At 45.5% G+C, this 23,727-nt stretch overlaps 1 protein-coding gene across 1 annotated transcript in view; it reads right to left on the bottom strand.

Annotated features, from left to right (window-relative positions):
- LOC115386234 (Fc receptor-like protein 5) overlaps positions 1-20,709 on the bottom strand; it is a gene marked incomplete at its 3' end in the record, with an annotated part of 40,915 nt that extends 20,206 nt beyond the window's left edge. The window contains exons 1-9 of the mRNA XM_030088465.1: positions 20,692-20,709; positions 20,475-20,510; positions 19,894-20,160; positions 16,701-16,973; positions 16,319-16,588; positions 15,552-15,836; positions 15,160-15,429; positions 13,651-13,923; positions 13,266-13,538 (exon numbers count right to left, since the gene is read on the bottom strand). Of these exons, the coding sequence (XP_029944325.1) occupies positions 13,266-13,538; positions 13,651-13,923; positions 15,160-15,429; positions 15,552-15,836; positions 16,319-16,588; positions 16,701-16,731 (1,402 nt within the window). The remainder of the gene's footprint in view (positions 1-13,265; positions 13,539-13,650; positions 13,924-15,159; positions 15,430-15,551; positions 15,837-16,318; positions 16,589-16,700; positions 16,974-19,893; positions 20,161-20,474; positions 20,511-20,691) is intronic.
- Positions 20,710-23,727: the final 3,018 nt, after the last annotated feature.

Genomic DNA, 23,727 nt, shown 5'->3' on the forward strand with positions numbered 1-23,727 from the left:
TTACTCTTGCCTCTTCTGGACTACCATTTGACCTGACAAAAATCTTACAATTTGAGGTCCATGTAGCTGATATTTTCTTTTGTTTCCTCAAGAAACGGGCCTCTCGTGCAAGTTCTGCATTCTTGCATGCATGTATCTATTATGTATGTGGAGAACTGCACTAGAGGGAATATTTAGTTGATATTATCTGAAGCTTTCAGGTAACATCATCACTCCAAAAATATATTATATATTGGTGAAAAAAGAACGAGGAGGAGAACGTGCCTGACGATTTAACGATCTTTCTGATTTATGAGATCGTCTCAACGTTAAAATCCTTAACGATCTTATATCGTCATATCGCACACCCCTAGAGACATCTGCACAGCGCGGCTCCTGACGATGTTGCCTGCTGCTGCTGTTTTTCGTGTGTGCTGAATACTTTCGCATCTCACCCCTGGCTGTCGCCCTCCGTGTCGCCCCAGAACGATGCAGCTGCGTCCGGCTCCAGCAGCGTCTCACTCGGATCTGCTGAGGATCACAGACAGATGTCACGGGAGGCGCATACATGACGCAAAGTTGTCGATGTAAAAAATGAATAATCATTCAATAGAAAATAAATGCAGATCGTTTGCAGATATCACTAAACCATGCAGAATTTACATCAATTAATTCGAGTTTAATGCAAAACAAATAACTTTTTTTTTCAACTTTTCCATCCTCAAACCGCTTCGGAGCCACAGGTTGCCGACCGTCGTTTAGAAGTAACGAAAAGACAACATTATCTGGCTAGTGGCTACCACATTAAGCTTTCAAATGCAGAATTTATACTTACTTATTTATTTACTTATTTATACTTACTTCCTCATCATTTACGCATCCGTCTGTAGGTGGAGAAGGAACAGCAGGAGTTAAGAAGAAAATGGCGAAATGGCGATTCTCCTCTTCTCTTCCTCCCGCCAAAAGATCAACCCAGTCTGCTGGGTTAAAATAATTAACCCAATTTTGGGTAAAAGCGACCCTATCTGCACAAAATCTAGGGCTACCCAGAAAATGGGTAGGGAAAATAACCCAGCAGTTTTAAGAGTGTGCTCCGACCGTCCTGCACCGAGCGAGTGGAGGGAAGCAATCGGAGCAACAAACCATCAAACTCTCAACACGACAAATTATCATTTCATTCCACGAACATCATATGTGTAATTCAGAACATATAATGACTGGGACCAGGAAATAAATGTTTCGCTCTCTTTCTGTCACCACCCTAAGCAGATACGCCTACAGCGTTACCAAGGCAACGGGAAACGCCAGTGTTTTTCAGATTTAAAAAAAAAGAACATTTCACTCATTGAATTAGAAAATGAAAATTCAATTTTATGAATGAATGAATGAATGAATTTATTTATTTTTCGAACATTTATAAAAAGAAAAAAGATAAAAAGGAAAGTTAATGCGAATCAAAGAAAAAAGAAAAAAAACCCAAACAAAAACAAACAAAACAAAAAAAAACAACATAACAGCATCGTTCGAAAAAAGGAGTAGGAAGAAGTAAACACTTTTTAGAGATTCCTACCCCTTTTTAACTATTAACAAGTTTTAAAATCATACATCATAGGACATCATATAATATAATATATGTATACATATACCGTGCAGATATCCCTATAAATACATAATATATACCCACACATACCATATACTTATCCCCATAAATATATACTATATAACAGAATAATTATAACATAACTACAGTATAACAGCAATATATCAATTTCCACTATATGTATAATACTCAACACCATTTGTTATCATCATCCACAGTTCCAGACTTCCTCCTCCATATACTTATTAAGAAATATTTTTTTGTACTTTTTTTTAAACAGATTTATGTTGCTACTTTGTTTTATTTCTGGGTCCAGACTGTTCCACAGAGCCACTCCACAGCTTGACATGCACATACTTTTCAGTGTAGTTCGAACTTTTGGTTTTTTATAATTCAGGTCTCCTCTTAGATTATATCCACCCTCCCTTTCCGCAAACATCCCCTGTATATTTTTTGGCAGTAAATTATTTCTTGCTTTGAACATTATTTGTGCTGTTTTGAATTTGACTAGATCCATGAATTTCAACAAGTGTGATTTTATGAATAGTGGGTTTGTGTGGTCTCTGTATCCTGCATTGTTTAGTATCCTAATTGCTCTTTTCTGTATCGTGCATATAGGCTGTAGAGTGGTTCTGTAGCTGTTTCCCCAGACCTCAACACAATAAGACAGATATGGCAAAAAAAGTGCGCAATATAAGGTGTGCAGTGACTTAATGTCCAATGTTGAGAACAAAAAGGACCAAGGGAATATGATAAAAGCTCAATTTTTTTTTTTTTTTAATCTGCTGGTAACAGCAAGGTGGACCAATCAGACACGTCGCTGTTAAACATGAGGATTATGGGTATTGTAGTCCTTCTCCGTGATGTTACATTGACAATAAAACGTGTTTTCTTAAAATAGAGTTGATATTTCACGGTGCTTTTTGACTCAGCAGAAGCTCATACCACTGCTACACAGTCTGCCTCGGATGGCTGCACTGCTTTGGATAATAATCACATCTTTCTTCAGAATATCGATTAGTCTACATTTGCACTTCCGGGATCTCTGAAACGGCACCCACGGAGCGACGTCGTTGAAGCTGAGAATGCGTGTCTCCACCACGCCGCGGATTCTAATTGACTTTTAGTGGAGACTGTTTGCGTGGTGAGCACACGCAATTTCAGCACTTTGCGTGAAATGAGCACGCAATCTGGGACCCTCTGATTCTAACAATGCGTGCTCATGTCACGCATTTCTGTGAGATCAGGTTGTTTAAACTGCAGTTTACGCAGCTGACAAGTGGGAATAGAGGATCACAGCTTCTTTCAGTGTTCTACTTCGTAAGTGCTTAGCCCGCCTACGGGCTTCGCTAGTGGCACACCTCCAATCTCTGTCCAATCCACTGAGACTATACAAAGCTCGACGCACCAATCCCCCGCACGCGATGGCGCAGCGCCACGCCCCACACCGAGGGTACATAACCTCGGATGGCGCTAAGCAAACCCTTCTTCTTTCTCAGCATCTCCATGAGACTTAGAAGCCTCTATTCTCCGGATCAAGATTCGACTTGAATGGATTCGCTGGCCCGGGACCAGTCGCCATCGGGCGTCGGGCCGTTCTCCTGCCGCTCCTGCGGCATTCCGCTCATCGTACAGGACTGTCACGAGCTCTGCTTCCTCTGCCTTGGCTGGCAGCATCACCGCCAGCGGACCTCCTGCCCGGCCTGCCTCGCGCTGCCGCTCGAAGAGAGCCAGCGGCGAGCAGCCTTCATGGGCTCAACCTCCCCGGTTCCTGCCGGTGAGGACGACGCCGAGGAGACCACCGCCGCCGCCTACGACTGGGCCGAGATCCGCGGCAGCGTCAGCAGCAGCAGCAGCAGCAGCAGCAGCATGTCTGTGTCACGGAGTTCGACTCGGTTCGACTCCGCCTCCACCGCATCCCGTCTCCCCCGTGAGCCTGTGGAGCACCTCGCGGGGCTCTTCACTTCAGCCGCCGAGCGCACCGGCCTTGCGCTGCCGCCGCAGCCTCCGGAGCCGGTGCAGCGTGATTTTGCACTCGGGCTGGCAACCCAGTCACGGGCTCGGTCCCGGACTGCGGTCCTATGTCCCGCCGTGCCGTCGTTTCAAGCTCACGTGCAGCGGGACTGGGGTACGCCACTTGCCGCCAAGGGTACGGTGGAGGGCTACCGAGAGTATTCTTGTGTGGAGGGCTGGCCGCCGGTCTCCGGAGTGCCTGCCATTGAGGACTCCGTTCGGCTGTGCCTCCTCCCCCGATCCTCCGCCTGGCCCAGCGGAAAGCCCGTGCTGCCGTCTGAAAGGGACAGGCGCATGGCGAGCTTCCTGGATCGTGGCTACGCTAGCGGCAACCTGACGTTCGCCCTAGCCAATAACATGACCTTCCTCCTGGGCTCTGTGGACAAGATCTGCCACGAGAAGTCCCAGCTTTCCCCCGAAGACATCGTGGAAGTCCAAAATACGGCCGAAGTCCTGATGCGCATGTGCAGAGCCATCGCCGTCAGTGGAGGCCGCGTCATGGCCAACGCACAGCTCGCCATGAGGCACCTGTGGCTTGGTCTGTCTTCGTTATCTGAGCGGGACCAGCGGGGCGTCCTGGGACTCCCCTTGTCCACCTCTTCTCTTTTTGGGCCCGATATACAGGTGATCATCGAGCGCCTGGAGGCAGCAGCACGAGGCTCGCAGCAGCTCGCCCCGCACCTCCAGCCCCGCCGTGAGCCGCCGCCGCAGCGCCGCCGCTCCGCGGACCAGCGGTGTCCCGCTCCTTGGAGCACCTCGGCACCTGGACAGACCGGACCGTCTTTCCACCGATCCTCCCGGGGCGCCGATCAGCCCAGACGGTCCCGCGCTCCCGAGACACGGAGCGCCCCGTCCGCTCGACCCGCACCTGCCAGCAAACATGCAAATAAAGGCCGTCAGGCCCGTTACATCTTCCAGAGAGCAGCAGTCCCTCCTCTCCCCCCTGTTAGCATGATTGAAAAGTGCAAAACCCGGCTGGGCCCTTCTCCCTCCCTCCTCCCGCTCCGCGATAAGGCGGCTGAGGATGGTGAGCGGAATGCGCACGGAACCGCCTCTTCACCGGCGCTTTCTTCGCGCTCTGGCCGCAATGCGGCTGCGGACGCGGGGCATAGCAGCGCGCTGGAGCCGCTAGCTTTCCCGCTGTGTGCGTCACGCAAGCGGTGCGCTGCTGATGTCTTTTCAGCGCCCCGCAAACGCTTCAGGCTGCACTCTCCACCGGCTTCGGCTCGAGTGAGCATTTCGAAACGTCAGAGCGACGGCTCCGGCCCGGCCCGGATCCCCGCCGTGGGGTATCCCGGCCCCGGCCGCACCCATAGCGCTTTCAGCAGCGTCTGTCCGCTGACCTCCGCTCGTGTTAGCATGACGAGGCGTCAGAGCGGCGGTGCCGTTACGCCCCGGGCTGCCGACGTGCAGCGCCCCAGCCCCGGCGCCACTCATGCCGCTCCCGGCGGAGTTTCTCCGCCGAGCGGCGGACTCACGCCGGCCCGGGTGTCCGCCGTAAAGCGCCCCGATCCCGGCCTTATTGGTGTTGCTCCCGGCAGCGCTCCCTCGGCTTCCCCATGTGTTGTCACAGCGGAGCCTCGGAGCAGCGGAGCTCTGCCGTCCCGGGCTCCCGCTATTGAGCGTCCCGGCTCCGGCTTCAGCATCACGGCCAGCGATCCGGAAGGCTCCGACATCAGCACCGAGGACAGCGACCCGGGAAACTCCGGGATCGCGCTGCCTCTGCTCGGGTTGTCCCCAGCAAAGCGCCGGTCCGCGGCCGCCTGGCGGCCGCCTGGCGGCCGCCTGGCGGCCGCCCGCTCTCATTCAGGGGACGCCTGCTCCACAGCCCTTTCGCCGGGGGCCCCCGTCTCCCGAGGCCGGGAGGACGGGTGGGCCGTCCCCGCTGGCCGTGGTACAGCCACTCACGCTCCGGTTTCACACGTGGCGTGTTATGTTGGGACCGCTTTCTCCCTGGCTGTCCAGGACGCTGAGAAACGGTTATGCCCTGCAGTTCGCCTGTCGTCCGCCTCTCTTCAACGGCATCCTTCGTACGCGGCTCGCATGCCCTGCGGGGACGGCCGCTCTCGAGGCAGAAGTAGCCTCACTCCTCCGCCGGGGTGCAGTCACGGAGCTGACCGCGACAGAGGCGCACTCGGGTTTTTATTCCCCCTACTTCTTGGTCCCCAAGAAAAGCAGAGGTGTAAGACCCATTCTGGACCTGAGGGTCCTCAACACTCACATAGCCACCAGGAGGTTCTGCATGCTGACGGTCAAACACCTCCTGGAGAGCATTCGACCCGGGGACTGGATGACTACGATCGATCTGACGGACGCCTACTTCCACATCCCCATTCTCAGAAGGCACAGAGCCTTCCTCCGCTTTGCCGTGGGGACCAGGTATTTTCAATACAACCGGCTCCCCTTCGGCTATTCTCTCGCCCCTCGCACCTTTACCAAGTGTGTCGAAGCAGTGTTGGAGCCCCTCCGTCGTCGTGGTCTGAGGATCCTCACTTACATCGACGACTGGCTCATACTGGCGTCCTCTCATCAGGAGGCTGTGCTGCACACGACCCAGGTCCTGCACCACATCGAGCTCCTGGGGTTCATGGTGAACCGACACAAGAGCGCACTCACCCCAGCTCAGAGCATGGCTTATCTGGGGTTGGAGCTGGACTCGCTCTCTATGACTGCCCACCTCTCCGAGGAGAGACGGACCTCCCTTCTCTCAACCCTGAGGTCTGCAGTGACCACACCCCTGGTCGGGGTTCGTCTGATCAGGACCGTCCTGGGTTTAATGGCCGCGGCCCACCCAGTGGTCCGGCTGGGCCTTCTACACATGCGCAGGCTGCAACGGTGGTTTGCACGCCTCCGCTGCGTGGGAAAGTGGGACGGATGCAAACGGTTCCCGATCCCGCCCCAAGCACGCCAGGATCTCCTTTATTGGATGGATCCTGCTCTCCTAATGCAAGGAGTTCCCCTGGGCTGCGTGTCGCATCACGTCGAAGTGTTCACCGATGCGTCTCTCGCGGGATGGGGAGGCACCCTAGACCACCACGCGGTGGGCGGTGCTTGGGATTTGACTCCCACTCACATCAATGTGCTGGAAATGACGGCGGTGCAGAGGGTCCTGCTCCATTTCCAAGCCAGGCTGAAGGACAGCCATGTGCTCATCAGGACGGACAACACTACGGTGGTCGCGTACCTGAACAGGCAGGGGGGGACCCGGTCTCCCCCTCTTCATCGCATAGCGGCGGAGATCCTCAGGTGGGCGGACCGGCACCTCGCGTCTCTCAGGGCGCGTCACGTGCCCGGAGTCCTCAACGTCGGTGCAGACAGAATGTCCCGGGGAGGCCCACTCCACGACGAGTGGGGCCTGTCCCCGTGGTTCGCAGCCCGACTCTGGCGCAGGTTCGGATGCCCAGTGGCAGACCTTTTCGCCAGTGCAGAGAACGCACAGTGCCCACTCTGGTTCTCGCTCAGGTTGTCAGACGCCCCCCCTCTAGGGGTAGATGCCTTCGCACACAGGAGCTGGCCGTCGGGCATCCTGTACGCATTCCCTCCAGTCCACCTCTTGACCCCGCTGCTGCGCAGGGTGAGGTTGCACAATCTTCACGTGATCGTGGTGGCTCCGGACACCCCGAGTGCGCGGTGGTTCCCGGACCTGGTTCAGTTGGCAGTCGGGGACCCGTGGCCGATTCCCGACGGGCCCGACGCACTGCAGCAGGCAGGAGGCGCCCTTCGGTCCCGCCCCTTCCTGGGCGGGAGGCTCCTGGCTTGGAGGCTGAGCGGGTGAGGCTGGTGGAACTAGACCTCCCCCCAGCGGTGGTGTCCACCATCCAGAGTGCCAGGGCCCCCTCTACTGTCAAGGCCTACAGGTCTCGGTGGAAGCTCTTCACATCATGGTGCTCGGAGAGGGGCTTGGACCCGGTCTCCTGCACCGTTGGTGGAGTTTTGGAGTTCCTCCAGGCCCTGCTGGACAGCGGTCGTGCTGCATCCACCCTGGCGGTGTTTGCATCGGCCATCACAGCGGGCCACGGCGGTTTCGGCCGCTTTTCTGCACGCAGCCACCCGCTTGTGAAGCGGTTTCTGCGCGGGGCGTGTCGGTTGCGACCGCCCCCCAGGCATGTGGTCTCTCCATGGGACCTCCATGTGGTGTTGGAGGGCCTTAAGGGACCTCCTTTCGAGCCTTTGGAGCAGGCGGAGGACCGCTTTCTCTCCTTTAAGGCCGCCATCTTGTTGGCGCTAGCATCCGCCAAGAGAGTTGGGGATCTCTGCGCATTGTCAGTCCACCCATCCTGCATGGTGTTCAGCCAGGATGGGGGACTCGTGCACCTCTGGCCTAACCCGGCCTTTCATCCCAAGGTGATCACTTCGGACTTCCGGTCGCGAGTGATCCGGGTCAGGACGTTTGACTCCATGCCTGGTTCGTCTGGGGACGACCCACGCCTGCGGTCACTGTGCCCGGTCAGGGCTCTGCGTCTTTATGTCCAGCGCACAGCTGGCTTTCGCACCACGGACCAGCTGTTTGTGAGGTTTGGAGCCCGGGGGCGTGGTTCCCCGCTGACCTCTCAGCGTCTCGCCCACTGGGTGGGGGGCGCTATTGCAGCTGCCTACGAGGCACAGAATCTCTCGCCACCAGCAGTGATTCGTGCTCATTCCACACGACGTGTGGCTGCCTCTGCGGCCCTGTGCAGAGGGGTCACGGTGAGTGACATCTGCCAGGCTGCCTCCTGGGCCTCTGCGTCCACCTTCGTGCGTTCGTATCTGTTGGATATGTGCACTGACTCTGTGGCCATGTCGGTTTTCGGCGAGAACAGGAGTTCAGTCGTCTAACTGTTTCGGTCCTTCTGGCCTGGCTGCCGCGTCCCGGGTGGGCTCGCGGACCAGGGGTTCCCCACCTGCCGCTCGGCTCTGCCGCGGTCTGCGGATGTTGTTTACGGTCTTGCAGGGGCAGGAGTTCTGCCGCTTGCTGTTTTTGGGTTCGCTGCCGCTCCCCGTGCGTGGGACGCGGGCCAGGGGTCCCCCCCTTCACCACCTGCCTCTGTGGTTTCCCGGCCGGCGTGTGTGTGTGTCGCTGTGGCGATGCTTTGTACGTCGTGGGCCGCGCTACATCGCTAGGTGCCCGCCTCGTCCTTCGGGAGTTCTACGGCTGTTCTGGACGTACGGTTTGTTTACTTCCGTCTTATGCACCAATCCCGTCAGCAGGCCAGCTGGGAGTACATTCATCGACCTACGGCCTTCGCCTTGGTGAGTACCACTAGCGAAGCCCGTAGGCGGGCTAAGCACTTACGAAGTAGAATTAGTAGTTACTGGATGTAACTCCAGTTCTACGAGTAAGTGCGTGCCCGCCTACCTGCTGGCCCAGCTGTCTGCTTCCCTTGTTTTTGCTACGTCAGAAGAAGGGTTTGCTTAGCGCCATCCGAGGTTATGTACCCTCGGTGTGGGGCGTGGCGCTGCGCCATCGCGTGCGGGGGATTGGTGCGTCGAGCTTTGTATAGTCTCAGTGGATTGGACAGAGATTGGAGGTGTGCCACTAGCGAAGCCCGTAGGCGGGCACGCACTTACTCGTAGAACTGGAGTTACATCCAGTAACTACTAATTCTCACATAAGATGAAGGTACAAGTGCTGAGCTGTCGGTACTGTCTGATTCAGTCATCCAGTCCCATTCAAAATTTAGTCTTTATTCAGGATTTTGTCAGAAAAAAAACCAAAAAAAAACGACCCAAACAAAACTGTACAACTGAAAAAATATGTGTGGCTATATCATTGTCCAGTCATGCAGAGGTCATTCAGGTTCCAATTATGTTTGTATTCATTTTGTCTTTATCTAATTTCTTTTCCAAGTCCACACTGAACATATTCTTATAAAAGCACCTTTCATACAATGTGCTTCACAACCCAAAAAAGAAATAAATGTTAAAATTTAATACAGCAGTTCAACATAAGATGCGGAAGCTTTAAAGGTGAATTAAAACAAATTACATAGACCAGACAAAGAGAATATGCAGAAATGCGTCATGATGAATCACAAAAAAACAAAACAAAAAACAACAACAACAACAACAACAAAACAACAGATAAAAGCACAAGTGTAATACAATAAGTAAACTAACACCTATCAAATGTGAACATTTTCTATCTTGGTATTCAGGCTTTGTGACAAATCAAACAAATCTGTCTCTTCAGTAAACTTGCAATAAAACCAAACTCTGATGCTTTTTGGAATTGAAGGATCAAGCAACAAACTAACTAAACAAAGCTCTTCTACAATTAGGTTCATATTCCATGTAAATTTCTATTACTTTCCAATTGAACACTGTGCAGTCAATAAAATACATTTCTAAAGGCTGGTTATCTTTACTCTCTATAATTGCATTTACAGCTGTTTTCCCACAAATTACAGCCTGATTATTTGTTTATATGCAGGACAAACGTTTTCCAAAAGCTGTAACATTTGTTGAGAAAACAAAACATTTTTCAGGACATCATCCACGATTCTCTTATTTTGTCTTCTTTTTATGGACCTGAAAGAAAACCACAAGAAAAGAAAAAGTTGAATTAAAACTGCAAATGTTGATTGATTGAGAGAACTCAGAGTTAACATTATTTGCTTTGTTGTGCTCCAGGTACCTACAAAAAATTACTAGAAGGGAAAAATCTGCAACTTCATTAAATTTTAATGTCTCATCACCATTGTGAATTGTGTGTGTGGTTTCATGACATAAACCGTAGCGCCTACTGGTGGTCAGGCATGATAATATTTTCTGCTGCTTCCATGTAAACAGACTTTGTATTAATGTTGCCTTGTTCACCTTAAAAGTTCCATTTTCACTTTAAATGTCATGTAAACGCTGCCTAAATGTGAACTCAGTGGTGATTTATCATTTAGAAAGAACATAGTACATCACATGAAATGATTTGTACTTCAGAATAAACTCTGAACACAGTTCAGACTAAACAATAGAGGAATAAATGTTTAAAATCAGCTGTAGAGATATTATTTTTGCCCGCTGTGTATTAACTAAAACATATAGAGCACCTCCTCTTCCAGAGCCTTGAACAGACTCGTAGACAGCACCATCACCTGGAAACCAGAGGAAACAGCATCGAGATGATAAATCACTTAATCCTTTAAAAACAGAAAATCAATGAGTGTGATGAAAGACGTCAGTGTTGGAAAATATCCGTACTGACCATGAAGAAGAGTGGAATAAAGTTGAGTTTCATTCTGGTTTGCTGGTTGCTGTGCACCAGAGCCTCTACCCAGAACCTGACTGAACCTGAAGCATGAAAACATTTAATAAGAAGCATTAAACTTATGTTCCTGATGCTAAAATGAGGGATTATACCAACCTGTCGAAACAGGGACCTGTTAAAAAAAAGAAGAAAGTTTTCAGTTCCTGTATGAGCTCAGAGTTTCAGTTATTTTTACTGAGGAGAGTCTCACCCTGAAACTTTCTGCAGCAAAACAGCAGCAGCAGCAAAGTGACGACGATCAGTAAAACTCCACGAACCAGTGCCATGAAAAACGGGCCAATAAAGCCGGAGCTGGAACCTGCGTTACCATGACAACACAAGCATGACATCACACAGACGTATTGAAAGTTCACCTCTCACTAAACATCAGGAACCTTCCTCAGGTGGCTGGAACCTCCTGAGTTGAGTGATATTAGTGTGTTTGTGTGATTTTATGTGACTCACACACTGAAGGAGGAGTGTGGACTATTTCACCATCTGTCATCCTACAATGTTTCAATTGAAAAAATACATAGTTTTTGGAAATTTGGCCAATACAGCATCTTTCACAGTGGACACAATAACACACAGATAACAAGGTCCAGTCTTCACCCTTGTATGTGTGAGTGGGCCGGAGACATGTTGTTTAAAGTTGAAAGACTCAGTAAAGATCTAAATTGTGCAGCCATGTTACAGGACATGTGGTCAACAGGAGGAATATAGTCTGCTAGTATTATGACATTGTCCAGTTTGATAACATGATAAAATCATTTAAATCTGTTGAGAAGACTCCAGCTGCAACAGGAGGTCAAAAAACAAAGATTTTTTGGTAACATACCTGGTTTGTGTATAAAAGTGTCATTGCTGCAGGTTTGGCTTATGGACGAGGATTCCTCAGTGAACTGATCTGAGATCGTGCAGGTGAATCTGATCTCTCCGTCCTGAGGTCGGATGACGTGCTGCAGCTTGGAGCCAGATTTTTTTTGACTCCCCACAGTCCAGCTGTAGGAGACGTCATGAACAGATGTACTGCACTCCAGGAAAACTGTGCAGGATCGATTCAATGCATCACGAGTCACATTGATTATTGACAGGAGAGGCTTCTTTATGGGCTCTAATGTGGGAACAGAAAGAGAAAAGAGGGACAGAGCAGCTTTAGCATCACTGCTATGAGCAAGATCTGCAGGTTTACAGTAAACTCTGACCCTCCTTTTGTCACTGTAGATAATATGGAAATACCACTTGGAAACAGATGTAAAGTGTTTATTCTTAGAGGTTTTTCTGAATTGAACTGTTGTATGAAAATCACCATGATATCTTTTTTTCTTTATCATAAATTCCCTTCACACCAAGTTAGAATGACAAAAAAGGTTCCAGAAACAGCGATCACTGGTCATTGATGAGCAACTTCATGTTGATTTCTACATGTCATTACTTCTTCAATAAATTATTAAAAACAACAAAGCATGACAAATAATGTTTCTTACCATGAACACGTAAAGCAAACATGACTACTGGTCTTTGCACGTCATTCACCTCTGAGACAAAACGGTAATCTCCTGAGTCTTGAGGAGTCAGATTTCTGACTGTTAAACTAAAGTTCTGAGGGTTTATTTGTATTCTGTCCTTAAACTGATGGTTTTCTTTCACTGGCCCGTTGATTGGTGTAAGTTTGACGCCTCCATATTTCCACTCTGCCGATGTGACTCCTTCAGTCGACAGTAAACCTGATTTAAACTCCACAGTTTCTCCAACATTTTTATGGATGAGAAATTCCTCATTGGAGGCCTCCACATCTGAAAAACAGAAGCAGATTCAGTTTAAAACTCACATTTTTTGTTTTATCAGACGACCGCCACAGTTTGTGTACTGAGAGACAGAAGAGCCACACATTGTTCTTCTGAACTGCTTTAGTTACAGGAATTAATCTCTTTCAGCTACAGCAGGGCTACTCAACTTACCATTGCTCGTGGGCCACATAGGAAAACATCTCTGTTTGCAGGGTTACAGTGTTCTGTACTTGCTTGGTCGTGTTCAGCCAAAAGCTTAGTTGTGTTTTTTCAATAATGGTATGTGTGTGTCATGTGAAAAAATGGCTGTGTTTATCAAATGAAAACACGAGTTCAATTTTGTGAAGATGTTAATACATTTGACGGCAGAGTTGTTTTGTAAGGGGATGTAAGGATTTAGAAATTTGTGTGTCATGTTTGGAGTTTTGTGTGTGCAGTTTTGAAAAAAACGTACAGTTTTGAAAAACGTGTTTTAGCAATCGAAAATAACCGTAAGACAAAACTCTGTACAATACAATTATTCAAATATTTCTTGATTCTTATTGGGTAGACTGACAGCCCGACAATGTGTTATTATCAATTAAAATATGTTATACTGCATGTAATAATCTCATTGTCTGAATATCAATCTAACAAACAAGAAAAACCAACAAACATCACTTACGTAACACTGACACTGTGAAGGCTTCACTCCATGTAGTTGAAGAATAAAAGTCATCTCTGCGTCTGGCCATACATTCATACTCTCTATTGAGGGACTCAAAAGCAATGAATTGTAACAACTTTTCATTCTCTGGAAGATATTGTGAATTTCTCCTCCAGTAACACCACCAGTCAGTCTCCTCTCCTCCCTGGACCTCACATGTCAGAGTGATCTTCTCACCCTGGAATATCTGAGACCAGCTGGGTTGTCGTGTTATGACAGGCTTGTTGGTGACTGTTTCCACCAGATATGAGGAAACAAAGACAAACACACACATTAGTTTCATCAGGATTTCTATGACGATAAAGAAAATGAAAATATTTGAAACCAAAAATACTGAACTCACAAGTTATCCTAATGGTGACTTCATCACTCATGTCAGAGAGATAACCTGATGTTTCTCTCTCTCCTCTGCACCGGTAAATTCCTCCTTTAGATACCTGGATGACTCCATTGTCCCCAACATTTGTTTCAACTAGTTTCTCCCAGCTGGTTGATGTTTCTCTTCTGTAAAACTCATATTTCCATCCATCAGAGTCTCTCACAGAGCAGGAAAGACTCACTGAGCCTCCGACTGAGATGGTTGTGGTGCCTGATGTCAGTGTAGCCCTGGGTTTCTCTGTGGATGGATAAACAACACACACCTTTGAATAACTCTGAGAACTTTGTGTTTCTTCATTTTTGTACTGATTGAATTCTAAAACAACTTTTCAATTTATTGTGAGTTTATTGAACAGAGGCATACAGAACACAATGATGATTTTTCTCTTCACTTCAAGAAACCACGTTGTGATTTGCGTTTAACATGGTGCCATGTCCGGAGTAATGTTGGCTTCAAAAATGTTTGTTTGTCATCAGGAGATTTAACCAATGAAGGGAATATCTGCTTTAAAATAAACAGCGTTAGTAGTTTTAGTAAGGTGTAATCTCATTATTTTTTCTAGTGTTTCAACACTTGTTACTGACAATAACATGAGACGCATTTCTGTTTCTATAATTCACCACTTTCAGCTTGGTTCTTCCTCGAGTCCAGCAGAGCTGGAGGAGCATGAAGTTTGTGGACAGAAAGAAGGAACCGTATTGGTGGAAAGTGTGTCACCTGACATCAGAGAGATACAGCCATAGAGAGCCCTGCTCATTCAAAGGCAGCTTTTAAATGGAAGTACAGACATCTGTCAACAAACATCTATGTCAACAGATGTAGAAACGTTATCTGCAGGTACAAATGAAATTTGATTGGCAGCTTGTCTCATTTCAACACACAGCAACATTTCAATAATTTAGATTCATGTAGCATTTCCTGTTTGTGATTTATTCTGTTGAGTGTCCATTTATTTCATTATTCAATATTCAGGTTTATAATAAACATACATACATCTTAAAGTTCCATTAAGAGGGGATCCAAGTTTTTTGAAACATTTAAACAATTTTTTTTAAGCAACACAATCATTACTTTTCCTAGTTATTAGCTAGTTTTAAAGTATTGTAACTCAGTTACTACATCAGTTACCTTTCTGGGGGGTGAGTATTTATCACCAATTACTTTTGAAGAGTAACTTGTCCAACACTGGGTTCAACACAGACTCTGTGACAATACTTATTTATAAGAATGTGTTTAAACCGATCTTAAAGAGCAGCGAGACACATCGAGAACCAGTGACAGAAATATACAATGAGGCAGAGTCCATCCTGGACAGTTCATCAGTCTGTCACAGGGCCAACACACACACACACACACACACACACACACACACACACACACACACACACACACACACACACACACACACACACACACACACACACACACACACACACACACACACACGGACAGATAAACTCTGATGTGACTTACTGATTACAGTCAGTGTGACGGTGTTGCTCCAATCTGTTGACTGTGCTCCTCTCAGCTTGTTTCCTTTACATCTGTATTCTCCCTGGTGCTGTGAAGAAAGAGCCTCCATCCTGTATTGGCTGACATTTGCTGGTTTGAGTAAACTGCTGGTTTCCCACTCATACTCCCATCCTGTGTTTCCTCCATCGATGGCACATCTGAGAGCGATGGTCTCTCCTTGGTAGAGCTGTGGTCTGTCGTGTTGCAGAGTCAGGGTTGCCTTGTTTGGGACTGTCCATGTTAGAAAGCACAAAACAGGATGAAAACTCAGGACAGGTGGATCAGACAACAGCGAAAAAAATCTTATAATAACTTTATGTATTTGAATCTGCACTTCAGAAAATCCTGCTCACTTATTTTAGTGACACTGATGGGATCACTGTACTCTGTGTAGTAAAGTGGATCTCCTCTTCCTCCTCTTCCTCCTCTTCCTCCTCTGCACCAGTAACGACCCTCCTGTGAGACTTCAGACTGACTCCGATACTCATCAGTATCATGTGTGTTCAGGAGGGAGGTTTTGGAGTCTCTGTACCAGAAGTATTTCCATCCAGCTGGTTGATTCACTGAGCAGGTCAGCGTCACTCTGCTGCCTTCAGACATGTTGAATTTATTGGTTCCCAGTTGAGCTTTTGGTTGAGCTGTTGAGAACAGTCACAGAATAAACATGTCAACAGTATAAAGTCTGGTGGAGATGTGACTGAGCCAGTGTTTCAGACTGACTGTAGTGCTGATAATAGTGTCAGTAAACATGTCCTGAACTACAAGATGAATTACAGTCTGTTGTAAACAAAAAAATAAACATTCTGTCAATCTGTTTGGATCGAATTTTAATAAGTTACTAAAACTAATGATTTATGTTTTGCATTGCTGTTTGGATTGACTTGACTCCAAACATGTCCAACATGAAAGAGAAATACTTTAAAATGTATGATCCTTTAAAGACTGAGTCTTGAGTTAGTTTTGCCAAATAACAGTTTACTACTCATGTACAGCTAAAGGACTGAACTGGCAACCCAGTACCACTACAACTTCATAGTCATGACTTTAACTTGGATTTTATTATCTCATTGTCTGAATACCAATCTAACAAACACAAGAAAAACCAACAAACATCACTTACGTAACACTGACACTGTGAAGGCTTCACTCCATGTGGTTGAAGAATAATCATCTCTGAGTCTGGTCTTACATTCATACTCTCCACTGAGGGACTCGGAAGCAGTGAATTCTAACAACTTTTCATCCTCTGGAAGTTGTTGTGAATTTCTCCACCAGGAATACCTCCAGTCAGTCTTCTCTCCTCCCTGGACCTCACATGTCAGAGTGATCTTCTCACCCTGGAATATCTGAGACCAGCTGGGTTGTCGTGTTATGACAGGCTTGTTGGTGACTGTTTCCACCAGATATGAGGAAACAAAGACAAACACACACATTAGTTTCATCAGGATTTCTATGACGATAAAGAAAATGAAAATATTTGAAACCAAAAATACTGAACTCACAAGTTATCCTAATGGTGACTTCATCACTCATGTCAGAGAGATAACCTGATGTTTCTCTCTCTCCTCTGCACCGGTAAATTCCTCCTTTAGATACCTGGATGACTCCATTGTCCCCAACATTTGTTTCAACTAGTTTCTCCCAGCTGGTTGATGTTTCTCTTCTGTAAAACTCATATTTCCATCCATCAGAGTCTCTCACAGAGCAGGAAAGAATCACTGAGCCTCCGACTGAGATGGTTGTGGTGCCTGATGTCAGTGTAGCCCTGGGTCTCTCTGTGGATGGAAAAACAACACACAGCTTTAAATAACTCTGAGAACTTTCTGTTTCTTCATTTTTGTACTGATTTAATTCTAAAACAACTTTTCAATTTATTGTGAGTTTATTGAACAGAGGCATTCAGAACACAATGATGATTTTTCTCTTCACTTCAAGAAACCACGTTGTGATTTGCGTTTAACATGGTGCCATGTCCGGAGTGATGTTGGCTTCAAAAATGTTTGTTTGTCATCAGAAGATTTAACCAATGAAGGGAATATCTGCTTTAAAGTAAACAGCATTAGTAGTTTTAGTAAGGTGTAATCTAATTATTTTTTCTAGTGTTTAAACACCATTTCTGACAATAACATGAGATGCATTTCTGTTTCTATAATTCACCACTTTCAGCTTGGTTCTTCCTCGCTGGAGTCCAGCAGAGCTGGAGGAGCATGAAGTTTGAGGACAGAAAGAAGGAACCGTATTGGTGGAAAGTGTGTCACCTGACATCAGAGAGATACAGCCATAGAGAGCCCTGCTCATTCAAAGGCAGCTTTTAAATGGAAGTACAGACATCTGTCAACAAACATCTATGTCAACAGATGTAGAACCGTTATCTGCAGGTACAAATGAAATTTGATTGGCAGCTTGTCTCATTTCATCACACAGCAACATTTCAATAATTTAGATTCATGTAGCATTTCCTGTTTGTGATTTATTCTGTCGAGTGTCCATTTATTTCATTATTCAATATTCAGGTTTATAATAAACATACATACATCTTAAAGTTCCATTAAGAGGGGATCCAAATTTTTTGAAACATTTAAACAATTTTTTTTAAGCAACACAATCATTACTTTTCCTAGTTATTAGCTAGTTTTAAAGTATTGTAACTCAGTTACTACATCAGTTACCTTTCTGGGGGGTGAGTATTTATCACCAATTACTTTTGAAGAGTAACTTGTCCAACACTGGGTTCAACACAGACTCTGTGACAATACTTATTTATAAGAATGTGTTTAAACCGATCTTAAAGAGCAGCTGGACACATCGAGAACCAGTGACAGAAATATACAATGAGGCAGAGTCCATCCTGGACAGTTCATCAGTCTGTCACAGGGCCAACACACACACACACACACACACACACACACACACACGCACACACACACACACACACACACACACACACACACACACACACACACACACACACACACACACACACACCGAGGGCAATTGAGGGTCACCAATTAACCTCACATACATGTTTATGGCCAGAGTCCTCAGAGGGAACCAACACACACAGGGAGAACATGCAAATTCCACACAGAAAGGCCCCAAGCCCCAGTTGGTATTTGAACCCGGGGCCTCCTTGCTGTGAGTTAAGAGCAATAATCACTGCACCACCATGCAGTAAAAGAAAAATATTTCTCAGTTTGACAGTACTGACACCACAGGATCACTACAGCTTATATTGTAGTAATGCACCGAAAATTTGGCCACCGAAAATTTTCGGCCGAAAATGACTCAGAAGTGTATTTTCGGCTTTTGGCCGAAAGAAAAAAATCACCAAAACAACACGGCCGAAAAAAAATGGTGATGACGTGGCGGTAATGCTAAAGCAAACCTTTTAATGCCTCATGTGTGCTGTACTAATGCCTCAAATCAGGTTTTAAAGTTTTTACAATGCGTATTTGCACAGCGTCACCTCACACTCCGCGCACTCGTTTCCCTGACAAACACAGGCACACACACACCAACACACACAAAATTGATGTATTACTGACCGTCAATAATAATCAAGAACATATTAAAATGAGTAAAATAAGTCTCCCCGGCTGCACACCGGGACGGACACCTTCCCACACGGTCCCGTCCTCACCCTGCTCATTTGATTCTGGGACTGCAGGCTCTACAGGACAAAGGTATTTATTCAGAAAAATATTTTCGTTATAAAATAAATTTTTGGAACCGAGAAATACATGGTTTGCTGTACTTTGATGTAGGATACCTGAATCTGGAATTGGCACCTCTGGAGACACTGAATGCTTTGTAATATTATGTGTGTCATTGTTAGGACCATATTTGTTTCAGAAAATCATACAAGACACATATTGAGGAAAAGTCAAAGAATTAGAGAACAGGGGAATTATTTTTAACAGATTTATTTGAATGATAAAAACCCAAACGGTCTGTCAGACCATCTTGGCTGTTGGTCACCGATGTCCAGCCAGCTAGTGAAGTCCCCCATCGCTCCCGGCGGCCCGGCGGACGGGCTGTCGGCCAGCGGCCGGCCGCTCCCAGCGTCCCGGCTGTCCGCTCTCGGCGGCACAGCGTGCGGACTGCCAGCCGCGGGCCGTGCTCTCCGGTCGTGAGACTGGAGGACAAACTGTGACTGACGGGTTAGAGGTGGATTCCGCTGTTGTTTACCGTTCTGTTTGAAGTGGCTGGCTTAGCTACAGCAAGCAGAGGTTGTTTGCTCATGTGATCACATCGCAACTAATTATGGGAAGCGTAGTCAAGACAACAGACTGACAACCGGGTGGTCTTTATTACCGTGTTTTCTGCAAAAAAGGCGCACCACATTATAAGGTGCACTGTTGGGTTTTGAGAAAGTTAGAGGCTTTTATGTGTTACTTAAAGAGCGGAAAATACGGTAGGTTAAATGCCACAGACAGGATCTTTTCCTGTCCTACCTAATTGGATGCAGTGATTAATCCGATGAACCTGATCATCCCTGAAGGACATCCCTGAGGAATATAGGCTAATAATTATTCATTTCTTTCGGTCTTTCGGCTTTAGTTTCCTCATTTTTCGGTTTCGGTTTCGGACAAGAATTTTCATTTCGGTGCGTCCCTATTATATTGTTTGTATGAATGATGATAAAATGAAGAAGAAGAGAGAGTTGGTCATGTTGATAAAATGTTCAGGACTCACCTGCTGCAGTAAAAGAGACTGTTTCACTTTTCTCTGTTTCAAATGACCACTTGTGACGACCAACACAACCATATTCACCACCATCATTTGAGGAAGTTATTTGGAATCTGTAGTAATTAGTTGTTTGGTAACCAGGAGAGTATTCCTGTTGATCTTTGTAGAAACTGTATTCCCAGCCTGCCTCTGCTCCTTCAATGTCACATGTCAGAGTAACAAACTCTCCAATGAAAAGAGTCGACCAGCCAGGGTCAATCTTCAGCACAGCACCTGGAAACAAATAGAAAACAAAGCTCACAGGCAGCGCTGGAGTCCTCCAACAAAACCCACATGCACAGGGACAACATGCAAACTCCACATGGAAAGGCTCCCTGGACTGGACAGTTTTCACTCTGAGGTGGAGCACCAGCCAACATGCATCCAGTCAAAACACACTGACTCCTGTAGAAGGAGCTGATACAACAATGACATTTTTAAAGATTCTTCTTTTTCAGTTGTTCATGTAAGAACGACAATGAAATAAATATCAATAACTTAAATAAAAGGCAACCGTAAGAAAAGAGAGGAGAGTGTAAATGAATCACCTGCAGCACAGCCTCTGCAGAGCAGGACACAAAACACTGAAATAAAGATGAAACATGAAGACATTAGAGCTTCAGTGACTTTGACTGGTTGGTGTGTAACATTAACTTGAATCCAATAATGAGAAAATCCAACAAGTGAAAGAAACTCAGCTCCTCTCACTAAAACCCGACTGCTGGTCTGTGTGAACTGAAGAGAAGAAGTGTGTGAAATACTCACAGAAAAACCACAGATGAGAGAATAACCTGCCTCCCATTCTGACATGCAGCCTTTATCACAGGAAGTCTTTGTTTGAAGAAGAAAAGATCAGCAAAAGAACTGTCAGTAAACAGAAGAGACACTGATAGAAATACTGCATTTTAACCTCCTTAAAGCGATACTTCAACATTTTGGCAAATTGGCCCATCTAGGGCAATTCGGTAGTCATTTAGAACAGCCTACTTACTTTTTTGTGAGGGCGAGCTGTTGTTTATTCAGCGGTGCGTCTGAGGAGAGCTTCATGGTGGACATAATGGAAGTGGATGGTACAGTAGCTTCCCTCGTCAAACTCATCAAATACACAATCCAACAACCCCAAAACACTTTGGTGGACACGTTATAATCCGCACATTCACTACGCTGTGAAATATTAATGCAAAATTACGAGATTGAGCGTTTTTTGCGAAGATTGCTAAAACGGAACTACTTACTAAACATGGCGTCTGGGCGTAGTGATTTAAAACGAAAAAGTAGTTCCCAGTATTTGCTTCAATGTCGTAACGCTACAATATTATTTGTTGGTGTTTCACAGCGTAGTGAATGTGCGGATTATAACGTGTCCACCCGAGTGTTTTGGGGTTGTTGGATTGTGTATTTGATGAGTTTGACGAGGGAAGCAACTGTACCGTCCACTTCCATTATGTCCGCAGTGAAGCTCTCCTCAGACCCACCGCTGAATAAACAACAGCTCGCCCTCACAAAAAAAGTAATTAGGCTGTTCTAAATGACTTCCGAATTGCCCTAGATGGGCCAATTTGCCAAAATGTTGAAGTATCGCTTTAAGTTCTTCTTTCTGCTCTTCATGTTCTGTTATCTCAAACCAGCAGCCTGACAGGTTGAACAGTGTTGAAAATTGCAAAAGATTTGAATCTGATTCTCATTTAAAGAATCATGACTGGTCTGTTTAACTTTCAACATAAATACAGAATAATGTCGATTATCTGCGTGTTTAATGTTATATCTAAAAAACTTTCAATCAAATTCAGATGCTTTTAACAATATAATGATATCACTACATTAACTAATTGATGACACAGTGTGTGGTGTATACACACTCTTTCATGCACATATTTCCATCAGATTGTGATTTCAGATCATTCTTTTACACAGTAAATAAACTGAGTCCGTCTGACTGAGGCGTCCTCAGTCCTAAAGCTCAATCAATTATTGGATGTTATTTACACCTGAAGTCTGTTTTGGTGACAAAATTTCAATGGGTTAAAATGTGGATTAAAAATTAAAAAGTTTGATCAAGAAATCTACAAACATGAGATTACTGGAAGTGATCCAAAGTGTTTTAAAGAGTGATATTAAATCGACTTTCAAAATCACCATGGAAAAAAAAAAAAACATTGAAATGGTTTCCTGTTGGAACTTCAGATGGAGAACATCAAGTATTTTTATTTCAGGAGATATTTTTCAGGTATCTGTTCTGATGTTTTTACTTTTCTAATGACTTTCTTTCTTTTTCGTCCTTCATTTGAACATCAGTCTTTCTTCTCCTGGTTCTTGTTCAGATGATGGAGGGCCACATGCTGCCTCCTCAAATAAAGACATGAAATCAGATCACTTCACCGCCATCGACAATCAAGTCAACTAAAATGAGTTCTTCAGTGTTTTAAACTGAATGCTTTGTGGTGAAGAGATCACCAAAGCGGTTTGATTCAAGGAGGTTATTGACTTAGATGTTTGCATCATTTAGTAGCAAAAGTATTTTTGCAAACCGTAAAGTCTGGAAAATCAAAGTTGAATGCCTTTTCTCAGAATGAAGCTGGAGTTTGCACGCAAACAACCGTTTTCAAATAAAAATAGAAACTATGATGAGGCGAGTGTGATTTCCTCTTTCTTCACCACAAGCTCAAAACAAGTGTGAAACAGACATTTTGAAAGAGTAAAGTTTTTTTGGTTTTACTTTCGCACCCTCTATCAGAAGCTTTATTTTTTAGTAGATTAGTAGATTTAGTAGATTAGTAATTAGTAGAATCAGTAGTTTTACCACAGTCTCTTTTAAACATGTATCCGGACTTGTAGTTTGATTCATTACTTCCTGTCTCAGAACTGATCCTCCTGCTGAAAACGGACCACGTTTCATTCAAAACACTTGTAAATTCAGGTTAACTCCTCAATCCTCGATAAGAATTCAGGCTTTTAAACATTTGGCATAAAAATATGAAGACATGTATAGTTTTACTTTTAAATTCATTGAAATTTCCTAAAGTAGTTCCAAAATACTTTTTCTTTAAAGGTTTCCATTAAAATAACAAATTTTTCAGATCTGACACACACAACGACAACTAATCCACCAAGAATTAATACATGATCAATACTGATAATCAAAGTTCTCATCATACTCACTGATCTCAGGTCTGCTCAGCAGATGTTGGAAATCCACTGAACTCTTTCACCAATCTGTGGAAAATATCTACTTCTTAAAGATTTCATGTGAAAACTGAGAGTCTCTATCATGGAGAGTCCCATTAATGTGACTCAGAGGCGTCTGACTCGTCTTCTGAACGTTGAGCTGAGCTTCTGGTTTCATCAATTCTCTCACAGGAAGCCAAAAGAGACACGTTGAAAATGACAGATGAAGTTCCGCCTCCTCTGCCTGCAGCTTTCAATGACAGAAACAGAAGGAAGTGGACAGTTTGCAGCAGTAATCAGATTACTTTTCCTCACATGTTCACTTTGCCTGCAGTCTTTCAGCTGCTGGAAATGTGGCAGGTTGTAATACTGAGATCTAAATGGCTAAAAACTAGGGCTGTCAAATGATTAATCACAGATTAAACACAGCTTACAAATTAATTAATCATGATTAATCACAAATAATCGCAATTTCCAACTATGTCTGAAATATGCCCTTTTTTCCTGTATTGCATTAACAAAAAAAAAGACAGGACAGGATTATATATATTTAACACGTGATGTGTTTTATATTTAAGGCTCCAAATAAAATAAATAATCAAAAAACTAAAACATGCACACCATAACATATTGTCT

The sequence above is a fragment of the Salarias fasciatus genome, chromosome 3, assembly GCF_902148845.1.
Source record: "Salarias fasciatus chromosome 3, fSalaFa1.1, whole genome shotgun sequence".
Lineage (NCBI taxonomy): Eukaryota > Metazoa > Chordata > Actinopteri > Blenniiformes > Blenniidae > Salarias > Salarias fasciatus.